The sequence below is a fragment of the Amphiura filiformis genome, chromosome 11 (genome assembly GCF_039555335.1).
Source record: "Amphiura filiformis chromosome 11, Afil_fr2py, whole genome shotgun sequence".
Lineage (NCBI taxonomy): Eukaryota > Metazoa > Echinodermata > Ophiuroidea > Amphilepidida > Amphiuridae > Amphiura > Amphiura filiformis.
Genome location: NC_092638.1, coordinates 21056041 through 21074780, shown reverse-complemented (window position 1 = coordinate 21074780; position 18740 = coordinate 21056041). Strand labels below are relative to the sequence as shown.

At 36.9% G+C, this 18740-nt stretch overlaps 1 protein-coding gene across 1 annotated transcript; it reads left to right on the top strand.

The window, feature by feature from the left end:
* Positions 1-9281: 9281 nt before the first annotated feature.
* Positions 9282-16616, top strand: LOC140164539 (development-specific protein LVN1.2-like). Its single transcript, XM_072187841.1, has 6 exons — positions 9282-9469; positions 11191-11360; positions 12752-12836; positions 13499-13687; positions 14674-14774; positions 15448-16616. Exons 1-6 carry the CDS (start codon positions 9361-9363, stop codon positions 15454-15456), a joined length of 663 nt encoding a protein of 220 aa, XP_072043942.1. The 5' UTR covers positions 9282-9360; the 3' UTR covers positions 15457-16616.
* Positions 16617-18740: the final 2124 nt, after the last annotated feature.

Below are 18740 nucleotides of genomic sequence, written 5' to 3'. Positions count from 1 at the left end.
CCCGAAGAATAGGCGAATTACGGGGATCCTCTTTTATCAGTTACCGGTGTGTCAAGTGACTGCGTAAACGTGTATAGAAGATCATGAGATCATATTTTTTTATCAGCACCCCGTGAGATGACGTGGGAAACGTGATGTTTTGTAGACATTGATCAATAAACATGATAAACGTATAATAGTTTAAAGATTTTGTACATTTATATTTTGATGTTAAAGGAGTATTTCGTGATCCTAGCATCCTCTTTCTATGACATTTTTCAGTACATATCCACGAAAAAAGCCTATTCCCAGAATTTCAGTTGATTCCGATTTTGCGTTTGCGAGTTATGCATGATTATGTGGATTACACTGCTCCATAGACAATGCGTTGTAATTTCGTTCTGGTGCACCAGAACGAAATTCAAATTTCAAGATATCTTTGCAAAACGAATTAATCTGCAAGAAATATTTTGTACATAAGCATTATGTAGCCAGAGGTTTCCAGTGATATAAAAATCTCAACTTTTTTTGAGAAAAGTGGGGGGATGAGGCTGTGGATCACGAAATGCCCCTTTAAGATATTAAAATAAAGTTGATTGATTGAATGATTGATTGATTGATTGATTGATTGATTGATTTGTATAGTGAACCCATTGCTATCTACAGCTTTACAGTATAATGACGCCGCCCGTGCTATACAGAAGAGCATAGCGTAAGAATAAAGAAGATATTGTTGCAGTTACATTTCACGTTCAGGTCTTTCATTATTCGTCCTGTCTTCTGAATACAAAAGAATACATAATTTTTAACCGTTGAACAATTGAGCCATTTTAGTAACACATCTAATCGATGGCCTGGCCATTCGACGCAAAAACGTGCGCTTAAGGGATCTGGAATGAGCGTTTTGAGCGTTTCGACAGTATTTTTTTGTGGGACATGAAAGCACATCAGACATATCGAATTGCATTCTGAATACGAAGAATCAAAATTATTTGATATCAGAAGGACATTCTTCGTATTCAGAATGCAATTCGATATGTCTGATGTGCTCTAATGTCCCCCAATAAATACTGTCCAAACGTTCATACCCCACCCCTTAACCTTTTGTAACGCGTCTACCGGAGTATAGGTATATATCGATGGCTATTCGGTTCAAAAACGCGTGAGATTTTGCGCATAACCATGCTTAGACGTCTAAGATGCATAAATCGACGAATCATCAGTCAGAAATCAAATCATATATGATCAATCATCTTACGCGTTACCGTCCTCAATAAAATGAAATCTAAGACGTCTAGTTCGATTTAAAAAAATCGGGTTTAGAGTGTCCCTGGACCTAGAGCTAAATGCTAGGATAATTCATTTTGTTCATGGTTGACTTAAAAAACCCCTCTATTAATGATTTCAAAATGGATACAAATTCAATGCATTTTGAAATCATTAATAGAGTGCAAAATGAATACAAATTATCACTTTGCTAAAAAACACAAACATTTTTTTATTGTGTAGTCAACATAAATGATCCTAGCATTTAGCTCCAGGGAGCACTCCAAAACTAAAAAAATAAATAACTTAAACAAAAAACAAACAAACAACCTCAAATGTTTAGAATCAAGGGGTCGAAAAGTCAGGAAATTTTCTGCAGGGGGCGTTGGCCCCTTGCAACCCCGCCGGGGCGCAGAACGCCTCGCGCAAGCGCTAGGACATCCCTAAGCATAGGCGGTAGTAAAATAATTTCCGGATTTTTTTCAAATCCCCAATCACACCTGCTTAGATGTCTATAGGATTGCATCTTAAAAGATGCAATCTTACTGTCTGTTCAATTAGCTTAGATTCTTGAATTTTTAAGATATTTGAAAAAATAGAAAATTGTGGTCAAAGTCATCAAAGAAAAGTGTTAGCACAGCCTTAGACCTAACGTGATTTATACTTTGCAAATTCCAAAGTTCAGTTTAAAACCCCATTTCTTTTCAATTTTGCCTCATTTTAGGCAGTTACTTGGGTCCACCAAAAGGGTTCGCGACCTTTTTACAAATCGAGTGGGACGGTCCATTCTCAACTTAGGGCATACACTCTAATGACAGCCTATTCATTTTTTTGAATAGAAAGTCTATTCATTTTTTTTAAATAGAAACTCATCAATTTGAATAGATCCCTTATCATTTTTAAATCGAATCATATCGTTTGATGCGATTTAGTATCAACATCGCAGAAAACTTTGAATCGACACACTCATCAAAATGACGTCAACGATAATGAGGGATTTCATTGGTCAAAAGTACGCACGCTGCTGTATCCGGGGTCTTGGTCGGCCGCCATTACACATTTGTACAGTACGGTGGGGACATAGGCACTAGTAAGAAATCCACTTTTATTGATATATTAATCTAGCATCTGTATTTTTGTGTTCATTATGTTTTAAAAGTACGTTAGAATCTCAGTTGAAATAATAGGAAACAAAACCACGGGTGAAGAACACAGGGCAAACGCTATTTAACACCATAGATTTTATATTTTCAAGCAAATACATTATAATTTTCTGCCATCCTCTTTTAAGACCGTAATTTTATAGATAATTTCTGTAATACGTGTCACCATGCTATCAAATACACTCGATGGCTATTTGACACCACAGTGTTGAGTCGTATAGTGTTCCTCTCTTAGCGTGAAGCGGACAAGAGATGACGCATTTCCCCAAATTAACATGACTAGAATTTTAACCAGATTCTAGTCAAATAGATTCAAATAAATTGAATGGATTCTAATCAACTGCAACTAGTAAACTATTCATTTTTTGATATATTACGTATTATTTTGATAAGGATCAAATCAAATTTGAATAGTTATCTAATCATTTTGATTAGATAACTTGTAAAAAAATGATTAGTTCCCCTCATCAAATATTTGATTAGACTCTCCGTATCATTTTGATTAGATTCTAGTAAGTCACCTATCGATACGGCAGTCTAATCAAATTTGATTAGTTTCTAATCATTTTTGATTAGTTTGTTTTAAGAGTGTAGACCCATCCAATTTAGCAAAACAATCTGTCCACCAATCTGCCCTGCCATTTCAATTGTTATACCGTTCCGGTTATTGGATAGGTTCTATATATAGGTGATGATGGTCCACCGGTTTTTGTTCCACGAATGCATAACATTATTCTGAGCATTATTTTTTCCTAAACAATGACATTAAAATTATGGATTTCGTTCTTATTTCAACTGGTTTACAATGTAAATTGAGTTTTGTTTAATACCATCATTCCTTCCCAAGAATATCAGCATTCGCTTGACATTTTCAGATACAAGAACTTTAAATACAAGAACTTAAAAATAATTTTAAATAATATTTTCTTGTACAAAAGTTCTTTTGTTTCCAAATGCCCTTCGCATAGTTTGTATTCAACAAACAAAACGAAATAACAAATTGAAAATAAATGTGTAGTTTTATAACAATAATAGGCCTACACCTTCTCAGACCCATTCGCACAAATAAATGATTAAAATGAATAAATAAATAAATACGCAAGGAATGTATTTATATAAGCTGGGCCTATTTTAGAAAACCTTAGTTCATAAATTTATAATAACGCAATGTTTCAACGGTAGGGTTTCAACACAAATTAGGCATACTGGCAAATATAGCTATTTTGCTGGACAATACTTCGTGATGCGGATGGTTGAATAAATACTACACACTAAAAACTACGGGGTTATATTTTCCGTGGTCATTTTGAATTGACCACGTTTGGGGTTGTTTTGACCCTTCAAGGGGGTTGTACTGTTTTAATTTGACCACATCCACGAGGTCATTTTAGCCACGACGAACGTGGTCAAAAACTTAGTGGTCATTTTGCCGATACCGTCGCGCATTGATATCAGTTTCAATCTTCCGCTTTGAAAATCTCAATTCATAAATGAGTTTAAACATGAGCTGCAATTAATGTGTGTTGATTAATAAATAAAACTAATTTTTTGACCGAAGTTACCCAATTTGTCAACTTTATAATGACTTGCATTTCGGAACTATTTGCACACACGGTGTGCATCGGCTCACGTGGTCACATCAGCGCCATATTTGTTCTGATTGCGCAGCTCAGCGGATTGTCGTGTGTGCTTGTCTGCATGATGGAATATGAAAAGTTAGTTGAAAAGTGAGACTGCAAGGATGCATAGACCCTTAGGCCTATATGCACGCAGATTCATTCAATTTCATGCTGTCATGGCTGGTGTCTTGGCTGCAGTTGTTATAAGCTTATATCATGTAAGCTTATAATACGTGAACTGTCATAGGCGATGACTGACTGTGTGTGAGTGTGATAGGCCTACACAGAGATGCATTTTGCAGTTTGCTGTTTATGTAATGCTTTCTCTGTGCAGAAACACACTTATGTCCTGGTGGGACCAGCATGACCATAGGCCTACTAAAAAAAATCCAAACAACCCCTAAATGTGGTTATTGAGTAACCCTATAAAACAACCCTTTCAAATGGGTCATTTCATTTGACCCCGAAATGAGGTCATTAAGTAACCCAATAAGGCAACCCTTTTGAAGGGTCATTTCATTTGACCCCGAAATGTGGTAATATTTTGACCCCAATGGGGTTACTATTTGACCCAAATACGTAGTCATTGCAATGACCCCGACCAATGGGGTCAAAATGACCCCGTTAGTGGTATGGTGTTTAGTTGATAACTATGCTGGGGTCAAAAATGACCCCGTTTGGGTCATTTTTTGACCCCGTAGTTTTAAGTGTGTATCTCAGCGCATTATGACATTCGTCCCCATTGCTCTAAATGGATTGATTCAAAAAAGTTTATGGTACCCGACGTTCTACGGCTTTTTATGAAAATATCGCGGGAAAAGACCAAAATTGAAAAGAAATGAGGTTTTAAATTGAACATTAGAATTTGAAAAGTATAAATCACGTTAGGTCTAAGGCTGTGCTAACACTTTTCGTTGATGACTTTGACCAAAATTTTTTATTTTTTTTTTTATCTTTAAAATTCAAGAATCTAAGCTAATTGAACAGACAGTAGACGTCTTTAGCATACTGGACCCCCTGCTGCTACTGAAGTAACTTTATAGTATATAGGGCCTAATTAAACCTATTGATATACGGAATTAATTATAGTTTGTTGATCCCGGTGCTATGAAATCCTCGTGCTATACTGAATACAACTTAATACGGTAGAGTGAAGTACCTGCTATCTACTGAAGATAACATTTAAATAATCAAACCCCGTAGCTTGCTCTACTGGATATAAATGTACCTGCACCCTTGCTATAGCCCTTTAAGCAACCTATACAGTTGTCACAATAGCGTATAAGAAAAACCTGAAGAAAAGGCGAGTCATGACGGGGACTCTCTTTTATCAGTTACCGGTAAGTGACTGTGTTAAGGTTACACGAAGAAACGTATAAAAAACGTATAAAAGACGTATAAAGTTGTTCTCTAAAACCGCGTTTTCTCAGCAATCAAATATCGCAGCGAGTCAAATGTTAGTGCATGGATGTATCTTAACATTATTTTTGTGTGTTTATACACATTTTTAGAATCCGTTTGAAAATCCTTCGTTGAAATCATTTTTACGCACCATGTTCACAAGATCAAAAACACGTTCCATGCAGTTTTTTTCAAATATTCGCTCCGTATAAAACCACGCCGAGTGATTGTTTTCTTCTTTTTTGTATTGTACTACAAATCGACCAAAGAAATAATGTTGCCATGGGGAAGAACCAAATACAGTACCGATTAAATTTTATTAGCCCGTTTTTGGGAACAATTTTCGAGAATCTTGTACCACAAAACACTGTTATGTTACATTATCGATATCTGGATTGTGGAACGTTAATTTTGATTTCTAACTGCCTACATTATTTCTCAAAAGTATGTCGATTCCTTTACCATTTGAATTTCACTCCAAATTTAAGCTACTTTTGCCAAAATCGAGGTTTTTCGCCATCGATACCTCCGACATTTACAGCGGTGATGAGATTGTTTATCATAAGAGCCTGGTATGCACTATTCCATAATAATCAGTTTGAGATCAATCGATTTCACAGGGCACTCAGTAGCTCAATCGGTTAGCGCGCGGACTCACGTTCGACTATACAATACTGTTGTTTTGAACTGGAAAACTTTGGTACGTGTTCGAGTCCCTATGTGGTCCATTCCATCTATTTTATTTTATTTTTCTCTCACTTTTTTCTTTTTTCTTGTTCGCTTCTCTCTTTCTGACTGCAGCGATTGATTGTTATAATTCAGGAATTTTTAGGCTATACCGTAGGCCTACTAGTCTATAATAGGCGCGGCCTATGAATATATTTTTACGAATTAGACGGGGAATTAGATTAACAAAATATTGGTGGTTGGTTTTGTTACTGTTGAAGGCCTATATATTGCATAATCAGGGTATAAATAGGCATACTAGGCCTAGCCTATAGAAGCATTGATTTATTTCACGACAGATATCATCCAGGATAATTTTAAAAATTGAAAATTTAGAAAATCCAAAGGAAAATTGCCGAAAACGGCTGCCCACAACCACCCCCTCCCCCCATCAGCCCATATGGTCCTATCATGGTCGCCCCTTCCCTATCCCTGCAACATATAGGATGACTCACGAGCCGCGGTTTGTCCGTGGCCCTAGTTCAGATTGATTGTAGGCCTACGCGTGATAAAATCTATGGTTCATTCTTTTCTGCATGGCTGTTTCCATTATTAACTTACGCCCCTCTGGAATCAAGCCTTGAAAATCAATTGTATTTAACCTTAACGTGTAGGCCTATAGAAGGTCATGAGATACTTTTTTTTATCAGCACCTCGTGAGATGACGTGGAAAACGTGATTTTTGTAGACATTGATAAATAAATAAACATGATAAACGTAACTAGCTCACATTTTTGTATGCATCTGTGTAGCTCTCTGTACAAAGGTTTATGGGGCAAAATTGAGCTTTCGTCAACACAGCGATCCTGGAGCACTAGGGTTAGTACTGGATGTCAGTACCCGGGACCAGTGCTAGTGCTGCAGGGTTTAGGGGCCTAAACTCCAGTAACGTAATAATCGTGTTTACTAGGCCCTACTATGACCAAATTATACTGATGAAATAATTATTATGAATCATGTGATCATGAATTCATTGCAATAGACTATATAGACACGTGTTTTTCGAAGTTCATACTCCAGTCGCCACCCGGGGGGATCACTCACATAAATGGTCTGTACGCATGCGTGACCAAAAAAACAAGTAAAAGGGGGTGTTTTTTTAGGCAAGGCAAGTTACGCGCGTGACGCGTTTAGGGTCTAAAAACAGTGATTTTCAAGAATAAGGGTAGTTTTCTGAAACTGGACAACTTGTTTAGGGTACCTTTTCAAATTTTTGGTAAATTATAAGTCCAAAAAGGTTACATTTGTTGCGTTTTCATCAGCCAAAACCTCATTAGGGGGTAAATTCTACACTAAATTACCTTATTAAGGGGCTAAATTTGCTGGTAGGGTAAAACTCGTTTAGGGGTGTTTGAAAAAATTTGGTCACGCATGCGTACACTGTCATATTTGAGTCCCCCCGGAGTCGCCAAAATGAGCGACTGATTTAAACTGGACCTTTTTTAGCCACAGCAACATAAAAGATTTAGGCTCATTGGTCATATTTCAACGGGTATGGTATATAAAGCGAATTGGATTGGATAAAGAATTGGATGACTGTGTAATCAAGAGGAAAACCAGCAATAAAGGCATTGATCATTTCATAGCGAGTGTGTAGAAGAAAGAATTCAAATATCACAGATATACTTTTGTAGGTTCTGTGGTTCTTGAGTTATGTTGTAAAGAGGGATGAAACAACAACACTTTTGTCAAACGTACATAACTCATTAAAAACAATAAATCAAGCAAGTTTTGAAAGTATATGATTTGTAGAAAGAATTTTTGCAAAACATTAAAGTGTTATTTTTCAATAATATATTGGTTTATACAATGAAAATCGATTATTTTTTGGTTGCTTCGACCAACAAAAGGTCGCGTCACCTATTGATTAAATTGACACGAAATGATAAAATAAAATAAATATTGAACTTGAAGTGAGGTCAATAGAAACCTGGATTGTTTGCTTTCGTCAATATAGGGTGTCTAAAAATGACTAGTGTAAGGCATATAGTATAATTAATTAATTAATTAATTAAGTTAGAATTAATTAATTACTTATTTATTTATTCATTTACTTACTAATACTTACCTATTAATCAATTAATTAATTTATTCATTCATTTATTCCTTCACGTTTTAATTAATTAATTAATTAATTAATTAATTAATTAATTAATTCATTCATTCATTCATTCATTCATTCATTCATTCATTCATTCATTAATAATTATTTATTTATTTATTTATTTATTTATTTATTTTTATTTATTTATTTAAATTAATTAATAATTTATTTGTTTATTTATTTATTTACTTACTAATATTTATTTATTTATTTATTTATTTATTTATTTATTTATTTATTTATTTATTTATTTATTTATTTATTTACTAATACTGCAAAGCCCAATGGTGCTCAGAGGCTACTAAATTAATGCCAACCGAATATGACGAGACAGTGATATAGAGAGACGGTCCGATTTTAGAAGCAGGATGAGGAATCCCGGAGCACCGAAAAAAATCATGCGAGGACATGGGCAGCCTAGCCGGTGGGGAATTGAACCCGGGCCGCAGTGCAGCAGTGCATAAGTATAGCGAGTGAGAAGACCTTTTGATGATATAATTGAGTTATAATTTTTCCAATTCCGCAACACGAATTTAGATTGCAAAAATACGACATTTTAATAATATTTAATATCCAAAGCAATATCCTCACTACAATAGACCCCTAAAACAGAACTCCACATAATTGATCGCAAATTGACACGAAAGCTTCGTTTTATTTCATCTAAAACGGTCCTGTCATACGCATTCCCCAATCAAACACATTTCTCTTGCATTTGATCATCTTCTACTCTTCCCTAGAAAAAATCATTATAATACCAAATCTAAACACCGTGGAATTCACCATATCACGTCCAACCTCACATTGGGCGCCTCATTCCTTTTTTAAAGGAATTTTTATTATGTTGTTGTACTGAAGTCTTTGACTGAATAGCCTGTGGCGTGTAATCATTTTAAATTGGGTCACCCTGTTATTAGTAACCAGTGAACTTTGAAATAATCGAGAAACAAAGCTCACGTGCCCGGCTCACGTGCTTATGAGTGAATAGTTTGTATGAACGAAATCTGACAAACTATATAAGGCTATAGATTAAGCGCAGTCTCCATTCTCCTGGCAAATTTCTTATTTTGATTTCCAGTGGTGTTCTTTCATTAAAATAAACATGCTTCATATACGCTTAATAGTTGTAGTCGCTATCACAGCGACGGCGATAGCACAGGCAGCAGAGCCAAAGAAATGTTGTTATCCTGATCAATTTACTATGTTTCAAGGTAAGTTCGATTTTGGCACCACACTACATGTATAAAGTGAATATTTATCGTATTTATGCTGGGACATTATGCTCAAATTTCGGTCTTCCCTGCACACCAGACCTATCGAATTGCATTCTGAATACGAGGAATGTCCTTGAGATATCAAATAATTTAGATTTTTTGAAATTCGCGATATAATACAAATTTTATGACAAACATATTATTGATATACATTTTTTTCCCAAAAAGACCTATTTTTTTTTGGTGTTTTGGGGAAAAAAATCCATATCTTCAATACGAGAGGTCAAAATTTTCAATTGATTGTGGGCTTTTCTTCCCAGCTCATGCACTTTAAGTACATATCATTAGATTTATAAAGTTTACTTCGAGGACTGTTAAATATTAAAAATATCATTTTTTAATCATTTGCCATAAAATGCGTATTATATCGTTAATTTAAAAAAAAAATCAAAATTATTTGATATCATCAGGACATTCTCCGTATTCAGAATGCAATTCGATATGCCTGATGTACTCTCATGTCCCACAAAAATACTATCCAAACGTCCATACCCCATCCCTTAAATGTTATTAAAACGTTATGAAAAAACATTTTAAGAACATTTCTGTGCTTGCTGGGTGCAAATGTTTTAACATAATGTTATTTAAGTGTTGACAAAATATTCAGCAAAAAATTTTTGCAAATAGGCCTATATAGTTAACAATAACATTTTGAACAAATATTGTTGTAGTGTGTTTTCATACAAAACGTTTTAAAACGTTTTCATGACCTTTATGTAACCCAACATTTAAATGTTATTAAAACGTTTAAAACATTTTAAGAACATTTCTGTGTTTGCTGGGTGCAATATTTTAAGTGTTGACAAAATATTTGTCAAAAATGTTTGCAAAAATAGTTTACAATGTGTTTTCATACAAAACGTTTTAAAACGTTTTCATGACCTTTATATAACCCGACATTTTAATGTTATCAAAACGTTTTTACCTAAACCAAAGCCAAAATATAACTCATCTAAAACGTTTTTAAAACGTTTGTGTGTTTGCTGGGTTATAGGCTATAAGAGTTTGTTCATAATTTTATATTTTTTGTTAATTTTGATAATTGGTTATAAAAAGATGACAAAATGGGTTTTCCAAAAATTAGAATGCATAACTTGATAATAGTCTCTCTACAAGTCTTTGGGCTTCATTGTCACAGCATACGAAAAACACCCTTAAACGGAATTTTTTAGCCCTTATTTCCAGACATTGGCCAAGTATTAAAATTTGACCTTTTTTGTCAGTTAGTTCCCACTAAATATACTAAAGGATTATAATAATTGGGCTCATTAGAGAATGAATTTGGAGAAAATCTTCTTATAATTACAAACACTCGCTGAGCAGCAAGACCTTCCCTCTAAGATTTTGATCCGATAAGCTGATTATCTATTTGTTTTCATGAATTGGAAGACATTCTTTGATTTATTACTGAGCTCAATCATCTGAAATTACTGGAGCGTGAGCCACCCATGCTGGTGGCTCAGCATAGTATTTTATTAACAGAAGGTTTTCTCCAAATTCGTTTCCTAATGTATGTTTCATTTGCCAAAACGGATAGTATTTTTTTAATCCATCAAAAAAAATTAGTAGGCCCTACTGTATTTTTCTAGAATCGGGAGTATTATAAACCAATACTACTTGAATCTGTATTAAAATAGGCTTACGTTACCTTTTTTCAGGTTCCACAACAGCCGGCTTCATGGTAGACCAGAAAATTCCAGTGGCTTTCTCCGGGGCACAACAGACTGCATTCGACTACACAAATAAGCGGTATGGAACATTTGGTAATTATACATTCTTCACAGGACAAGACTCCCAGAGCTTTAGAACAGTTACTGACCTGACGAAGGTAAGTCGGCGGCACCAGGATTTTTTTTCGGAAGGGGGGGGGCATAGGGTGAGGCAAAGTAATTTTTTTTGGGGGAGCAAAATCGACAAAATTTGCGCAAAATTGCCGCAAAAAGTGGAAATTTTAGAAAATTGGGGTTTTTTTGCCTCAAAAGTGTGTGTGGGGGGGGGGGCAAGAAAAATATTTGGGGCCTCCCTTGCCTCCCCCGTGGTCCGCGAATCTCGAACTGAGATAATAAAGGGGCCAACAAACTCAAAGGTCACCCTAAAGACTTCAAATAAATGGGTTTTTTTAACGAATTTAAGTTCTCCCCTTCTCCGTCATGCAGTTTTGAAAGTTGCACTTCAGTTCTGCAGCGACTTTTGAAGTAACGAATATGTGCTTACCAACGTCAGCCCTGGAAGTAGTGGCATATCGATAAAATCAGTTGTCGTCCAAGGTGGACCACATTGACTTTGGGCCCTATACCAGTTGTGTGAAACAAAATGAGATAGGACCAGGCGCGTAGCCAGCATTGTCAGTCCGAGGTGGGTGGCAAACGTCAGTATCGTCCCTATTTTTACTCTCCTCTCCTCCCTTTCCCTCCCTTTCCCTTCTTCTTCCCTTTCCTTTTCTTTCTCCCTCTCCTCCCCTTTCTCCTCTCTTTCTCCCTCTCTTTCTCTCTTTTCTCCCCTTCTTCTCGTCCCTATTTTTCCGCTTCTTCGTCCCCATTTTAGGTTTCCGAAGGGGCAATCCTCCCCCTTGCCACCCCGCTGGCTACGCTATCAATTACTTTCTTTTGTTAATTTTGTAAAAAAAAAAAGTTTCGATTTAGGCCTATTCTAAAACTTCTTGATCTTAGTGGGGAACTTGTGGACCCTTCAGACGCCTTTGAAGGGATGAAAATCGACCTCCCTCCCCCATTTTACTCATGAGCGGATCCAGATTTTTACCAACTAAAGGGTGGGGTGCTCAAAATGCATTTACCACCGCTCTTTTGTGATGTATAGTTTCAAGTTTGCAAAGAACTTTTCAAAATCTGAACAATCATGACAATGCTGCAATGTTGCAGTGGCGGCGCCATGAATTTTTAGGGGGCATTGGAGGGGCAAAGTGAATTTCGGGGTGGGGGGGGGGGGTCAAAATCAACAAATTATGCGCTTATTGCCGCATTTTCGTAATTTTGGGTTTTTTACTGGGGGGGGGGGGGCAACAGGGGAAGAAGAGTTCTTACTGGGGAATTTCCGCCGCCACTGATGCTAAAAACCTACACTGGAGGCCTGCAATCCATAACGCAGCTCATGATGATACCGAGATGTCATTTTAAAGCATGCACAGATGCTCATAGTCACATTATTTTGAGATGGATGTTTTCTTCATGTATAGTCTATTTTGTTTTATTCATCATACAGAAACTGACATGGCAAATTGATCTTACCAAGAAACAATGTATACATGCACCAGCGACTGACTTCCCAACTTACAGATGCATACCAGGTAAACAAGAAATGTTCTTAAAATGGAGAGCACCGGTTAATCACCCACCAGACCGGGGGGGGGGGGGCCCTCTAAGTTTTTTGTAAGGGGGTGTGCCACCCAGACTTTCAGATGCTGACTTTCTCTATACCTACTTTTTGTTGTTTTTACAATCCATCAGTATACCAATTTTTCACAAAAAGCACACACAATGCCCAAATATGCCCAATTATAGTTTTTTGTGTTTTGATGTGTTTATGAAATAAAGGTTGCCGACTTATTGGCCTTTCGCAAATTTGTTGATATTTTTTATACCGCTGGAAACCACTGGTTACATAATTATTTATATACCAAAAATTATTTGCAGATTAATTCGTTTAGCAAAAATATCGTCAAATTTGAATTTCGTTCTGGTAGGCGCGCCTATACCAGAACGAAATTACAACAGTGGAGCAGTGTAATACACATAATCACTGGAATCAATGAAATTTTGGGAATGAGCTTTTTCCGTGGATATCTACTGCAAAATGTCATAAAAAGAGGATCATGCTAGGATCACGAAATCCTCCTTTAAGGATGTTAGCAACAACATGATTATTTTTAACTAGACCAGCTTCAATAATTGTGTCTGATGAAATGATGCACACTGTTTTTTAACAAAATATTTTGATGTTTCAAAACAGAGAATGCAACTTACATTGGTAAGTCTTACTTCGGCGACAAGGGCGTGTATTTTGACACATGGTGGTTTACACTGACGGTATCGGACCCGAAGACCACTGGTACAGCCAGCATATCTGTAGACACTGATAATGGCTGCATTCCTATTAGTGGAAGTTTCAATGGGAAGATTACATCTGGAGGAGTCACACGTGAGTGTTATAATAGGCCAGACTCGTAACCGGGGGGACCCCAAAAGTCCCTTTTTTGACCCAAAAAATAGGGGTTTTTTTATTACCTTTTTGATCAAAAGAGGTCCAAATTTTGCCAAAAAAAGTCCACTTTTTCAAAATCCGCCCCAAGTCCAAAGAAGTTCAAATTTTGTAAAAAGGTCTACTTTTTCAAAATCAGCCCCCCCAAATAAATCCTGGTTACGGGCATGTAATGGGCTATTCCAGTTGAAATCCCTACATCCCTATCGAAGACATGATCTTAATCTCCCACACATGGGGTGTAGATTTCAAATGGAGTCGCCCATTCGGGTAACGCTATTTGGAATTCACGCTCCCAATATGTTGTACTTCATGTAGCCAGTTTGTTGTTCCATGAAATGAGCCTTTACTAAACTTCAAACTAATTACAACTTAACTCTCTCCACGTGGATGTCGAATGCAGACGACAAGTTTTTAAAAAAAAAATAATTCAAAAATTTCAGAATTGTAAATTTTCATGATCATATTTGGAATCAGCATGAAAAATGCATTAAAATGAGTACAAACAAGCCTAGCATTGGTTCAGTGGTTCTTAAGATAGCTCTTGATATTTTGAGAAAATATCTCAAATCTTGGATTTTTCATGTTGAAGCTCATGGCTAGCACGCAGAGCATTAAGTTTCTTCCACTATAATGCATTTCCTAGGACACCATAACCTATTGTGTACTAGAAGTCCTATTAAAAGTATGACTTCCGTGAGCTTATTGCAAAATAAAGATGTCTCAATTTGCATAAAATCCAAATGGCCGCTTATGCAGGGGTCCAATTACACAGTTAATCAAATTCTGCTGAAGAAGGTTGTAGAATTTCAGCTGAGCAAATTTATCTCAACTCTAAATTAATATGACATGGATGATGGTCAATGTTGATGGATATGTCTATAATAATATAAATTTCTATATCGTGTTTTTCTTTTCCATAACAGAAGACATAGTTTCAACGAATGGGAATATGAATTTTGAACACGGTATTCGTGATCCTGATAAATACTTCAAATTACCTGACTACTGCAAACAGGATACCGAGGTTCGTTTGATTAATATAACATACAAAGTTCTTGTATCTGATCCAGAATGTTCACTTACTTGTGTACGTTTCAAAAACACCTGTTGTCTTTATCAACACTTGATGGGTAGTGAATAGCATTCACTGAAACGAACGATGATGTAATACATTGATAATATTTTTTAAACATTGCAACAACATGTTTGTTTTCACAAAATAGCCCAGTTTGTGATAATAATTGAACCTGATAATGTTCATCAGCATTACACCCCTGCACACGTAGCTGATATTGGTCTCTAACTGGGGGGTTTGATCTATTTTTTGTGCTGTTTGTAAACTTTGTCTGATGCTAGGTGAATCAAAATAAAATCATTGTAAAAATTTCAGTTGACCAACTCAAAATTTTTTATCACTGCAGCAACAGAAACCAGGCCTAACGATAGAAACCAGTGCCAAACTGCCGGTTAAGGTTCTGGCGCCGGTCGCCAGTGATCAACCGGTGGTTGGGTTCTGAAGTCATCCCTGAACACCTTGCAATAATAGAAACCAGGCCAAACCACTGGTTCTGTCAGGGTGCCGGTGATCAACCGGTGGTTGGGTTCTGAAGTCATCCCTTGACACCTTGAATATGAAAATATAATATATCTACATGTATCGATGCTAATTGTGTTTCACTATCGTGTTTTCTTAACAGGAATCATGAAAATTACTGGGGTTACTACAGAAGACTAAAGTGTAACAAGCTGATTGAATCTTTGGGTGTTCTTTACATGCATCGGCACTTTTGAAATGCATGGTTTTAATTATTTTTTTACTAAATGACTTTTAATATAAGTGGCTTCATGCAAAGGGTATACTACTCATTGCTCACATGCCAACACATTGAAGAGATGTAATATGTATAATTATGGATATTCGTGTAAGGATTGATGACTAAATACCCTCCAAAGGACAGTTCAATCTCATGATTCATTTTACCAAGTGGAGAGCGGAAATCTTAGTTTAATTCCATGGGCACTACTGGCCGAATTATCGGCATCTAAGAACTATTTCAATTGATTATAAAGATGGCTTTTATCATGTATTGAGCCAATCAGAAATACCGTAAGACCTCGTCTACAAGCATATAGGGTGATTTTGGCGAAAGCTAAATTAATCCAGGCTCTATCCATCGACAAAATTATGATTATGGAGTATGTGCAAATAAATTACAAATACAAGCATATACAGACAAGTACTATTTGTAAGTCTAATGTATAGTATTGGTATATTCACGGCTGTTCCGTATTCATTTATAGCTTTCATCAAAAACACTCTATATGCTTGTAGACGGGGTTTTACGGTATGGTATGAATATAGTCGGTATGGCTGATGGGGATTAAGCTTAAAATTGCTCAGAGATTTAAAGTTCTATTTTGATGGTTATTCAGATGATTGTATCATGTATAATTAACAATCAGGGGCACAGCACTGTCAGGCAGTAGTACTAGTGGTCAATGGGGAACTTAACACAAATGACCATACGGGTATGCCCCGGGGTATGCTCCCCCGGATAGGTAAGTTTTTGGACCGTGCAGCTCCGAAAGACCCCTGAATTTGACCAAAATGGAGCTCTGAAAGGTTCAGCTCCAAAAGAAAATTGCCCATTCCTCATATTTTTTCAGGCGATTTTCAACCAGAAAGTCAAGAAAGACCCTTGATTTTGACCACCATCTCCGAATTCTGGGGGAGCATATACCAATCAAAAAATTGATAATGTGCCCCTCCCCCACCCGTAGTGGTCAGGGGGTTAATTTACTTATGTGTTACCAATTTCTTATTTTCCTATGCACGACTAGTAATAAATTAACATAATTATAAGAATTGGATGCATTATTATTGTGGTTACGGCATATTTTAGATCAGTTTGACGAAAACGGTCAAACACTTGTTTTAAATGACACAAATGCTCCGAAAAAGAACTACTGGTGCCATCATCAAGATAACATAGAACAAACTGCCAGTTAACTTGCATAGCCCGTTGAAACGTTGCTGGAGCGTTATGAAGGCCAAATGGCATTCTTTGAAATGCAAATAGGCCAGCTGGTGTCACAAATTTAAAAAAGCGGTGAGAGCTTTTGAACTCTCTTTTAAGCCTATTTGCCAATAACATGAAGCAAGGTCTAAAGTTCAGACAGAAGTATTTGGGTTTGGCAGCGCCTAAGCATCTAGTGCATGGTTGATATTTGGCAAAGGAAAATTGTCACGTGGACAAATACCATTCAATTTCTTGAAATTTATTGCAAATCTATAAGAACCTGGAGAGCCAGACTTGGGTACCATACATACAGGGAAACACCATGGACTAGTTGCCTCTGTAATAATTCCTTTATCTAACATTAATTTTCATTGACTTGTTCCTTGTTTTCCGCTTGAATATGTGTAGTATATCTGTATAGATACAGTAAAATGCGCGAAAATAGGGAATTTTGACCTTTGACATCTGTTAACTATGTGCGCCAATAAAATCCCAAAAACGTTTTGCTGAAAAAAGAAACTTAACATCGAGCTTGTTTGGACCCCGTGGTTTGGACTTGGGATCTTGATGGCGCAGCCCGTTATGATGCTTGAAGTTTGCACGAGGGACATGACATGTACTATCAATGTTTACAAAACGTGTGTGATCCAATTATTACCAGAGTGGTTTGTAACAACTTCGCTGGCAAATAGTGAACCCATTGCTATTACCCTTTACAGTATATTGAAGCCCGTGCACATCTGCAGACATGTTTACAGTACATAGTGATCATAAACTAAGACCTTTCACCAACTGGCTCAAGGAACACACGCCTATAGATGAACTTTTTGTTTAATCAAATTACCCCAATTAAAGATATAAGGAAATTGCCTTCTCTAGCCCAAGGACAAGTTTAGGCAGTGGCGTAACTAGGGTTGGTAGCGCCCGGGGCAAGAAACAAAATTGGCGCCCCCCCGAGAATATCTTAGACGCAGGCAATTCTTGAAACAATTGCGCGCGGAGCGTGCGAAATTTTAGACAAATAAAGCCTACCACTAATTAATTTTGGTTACTAGAAGTTGAATACCCGGGGGGGGGGGGCACTTCCATGACAGATATGCATCATGTGCCTCGGGATAGACCCCCTTTTTCAAACCGGCTTGTACCCAATGACCCCCTTTTTTGTCTTATGGTCCTACCTATTACCCAATGACCCCCTTTAAAAAAAATTCATGTACTCAATGACCCCTTTTTCTATTTCCTGCTATACCCAATGACCCCCCTTTTAATTCCCAAATTTAGGTGGTCTTTGTGTTCTCCTCCAGAAATAATGAGATTTTTCTCATTTCCAAGGTGGCCAAGTTGTTTTTACGCAGTTTGGCACTTATTTATGTGTACTTAATGATACTCTTTTGGCAATCCTGTACTCAATGACTCCCATTTTACTTTTTGTTACCCCAATGACCATCCTTTTTGCAAAGTTTTATACCGAATGACCCCATTTTTATTCAGGTTGTGTACTGAATGACCCCATATTTTTGTAATTGTACATATGACCTGAATGCCCCCTACTTTTAACATGGCCGAGGCACATCCCTGCCATTTCAGATAGGGAGTGCCCCCCCGGGTTGAATATTGGTCTTAAACTGTTCTTTCAATTGATTTCGTGCTGAAATGCGCGCGAAAATTTTGACTTTCATCTCTTGGAGGGGCGCAGAATTGATGCTGAATTGGTCAATTTGGCGCCCCCTAAGTGTAGCGCCCGGGGCACGTTGCCCCCTCTGCCCCCCCCTAGTTACGCCACTGAGTTTAGGCCGGAGTGCTGTCACCGAATGCTTGGCTCATATGAATCACATGCACCCTTATAATTTTTAGACATAATTAGTTTAATTATTTAATGCATGACGTGTCCGAAACACACAGAGCCTTTAATTTAATTCTCTGTGGAGTAAGTTCGCCGGAGTTTCTACTGAATACGACGCATCTTCATT

Bases quoted from the DNA above. Each gene is read 5' to 3' on its own strand.
- LOC140164539 (XM_072187841.1), top strand. From the start codon at position 9,361: ATGCTTCATATACGCTTAATAGTTGTAGTCGCTATCACAGCGACGGCG. The intron at 12,837-13,498 runs GTAAACAAGAAA...GTTTCAAAACAG, and splicing joins AACTTACAGATGCATACCAG to AGAATGCAACTTACATTGGT. The intron at 13,688-14,673 runs GTGAGTGTTATA...TTTCCATAACAG, and splicing joins TACATCTGGAGGAGTCACAC to AAGACATAGTTTCAACGAAT.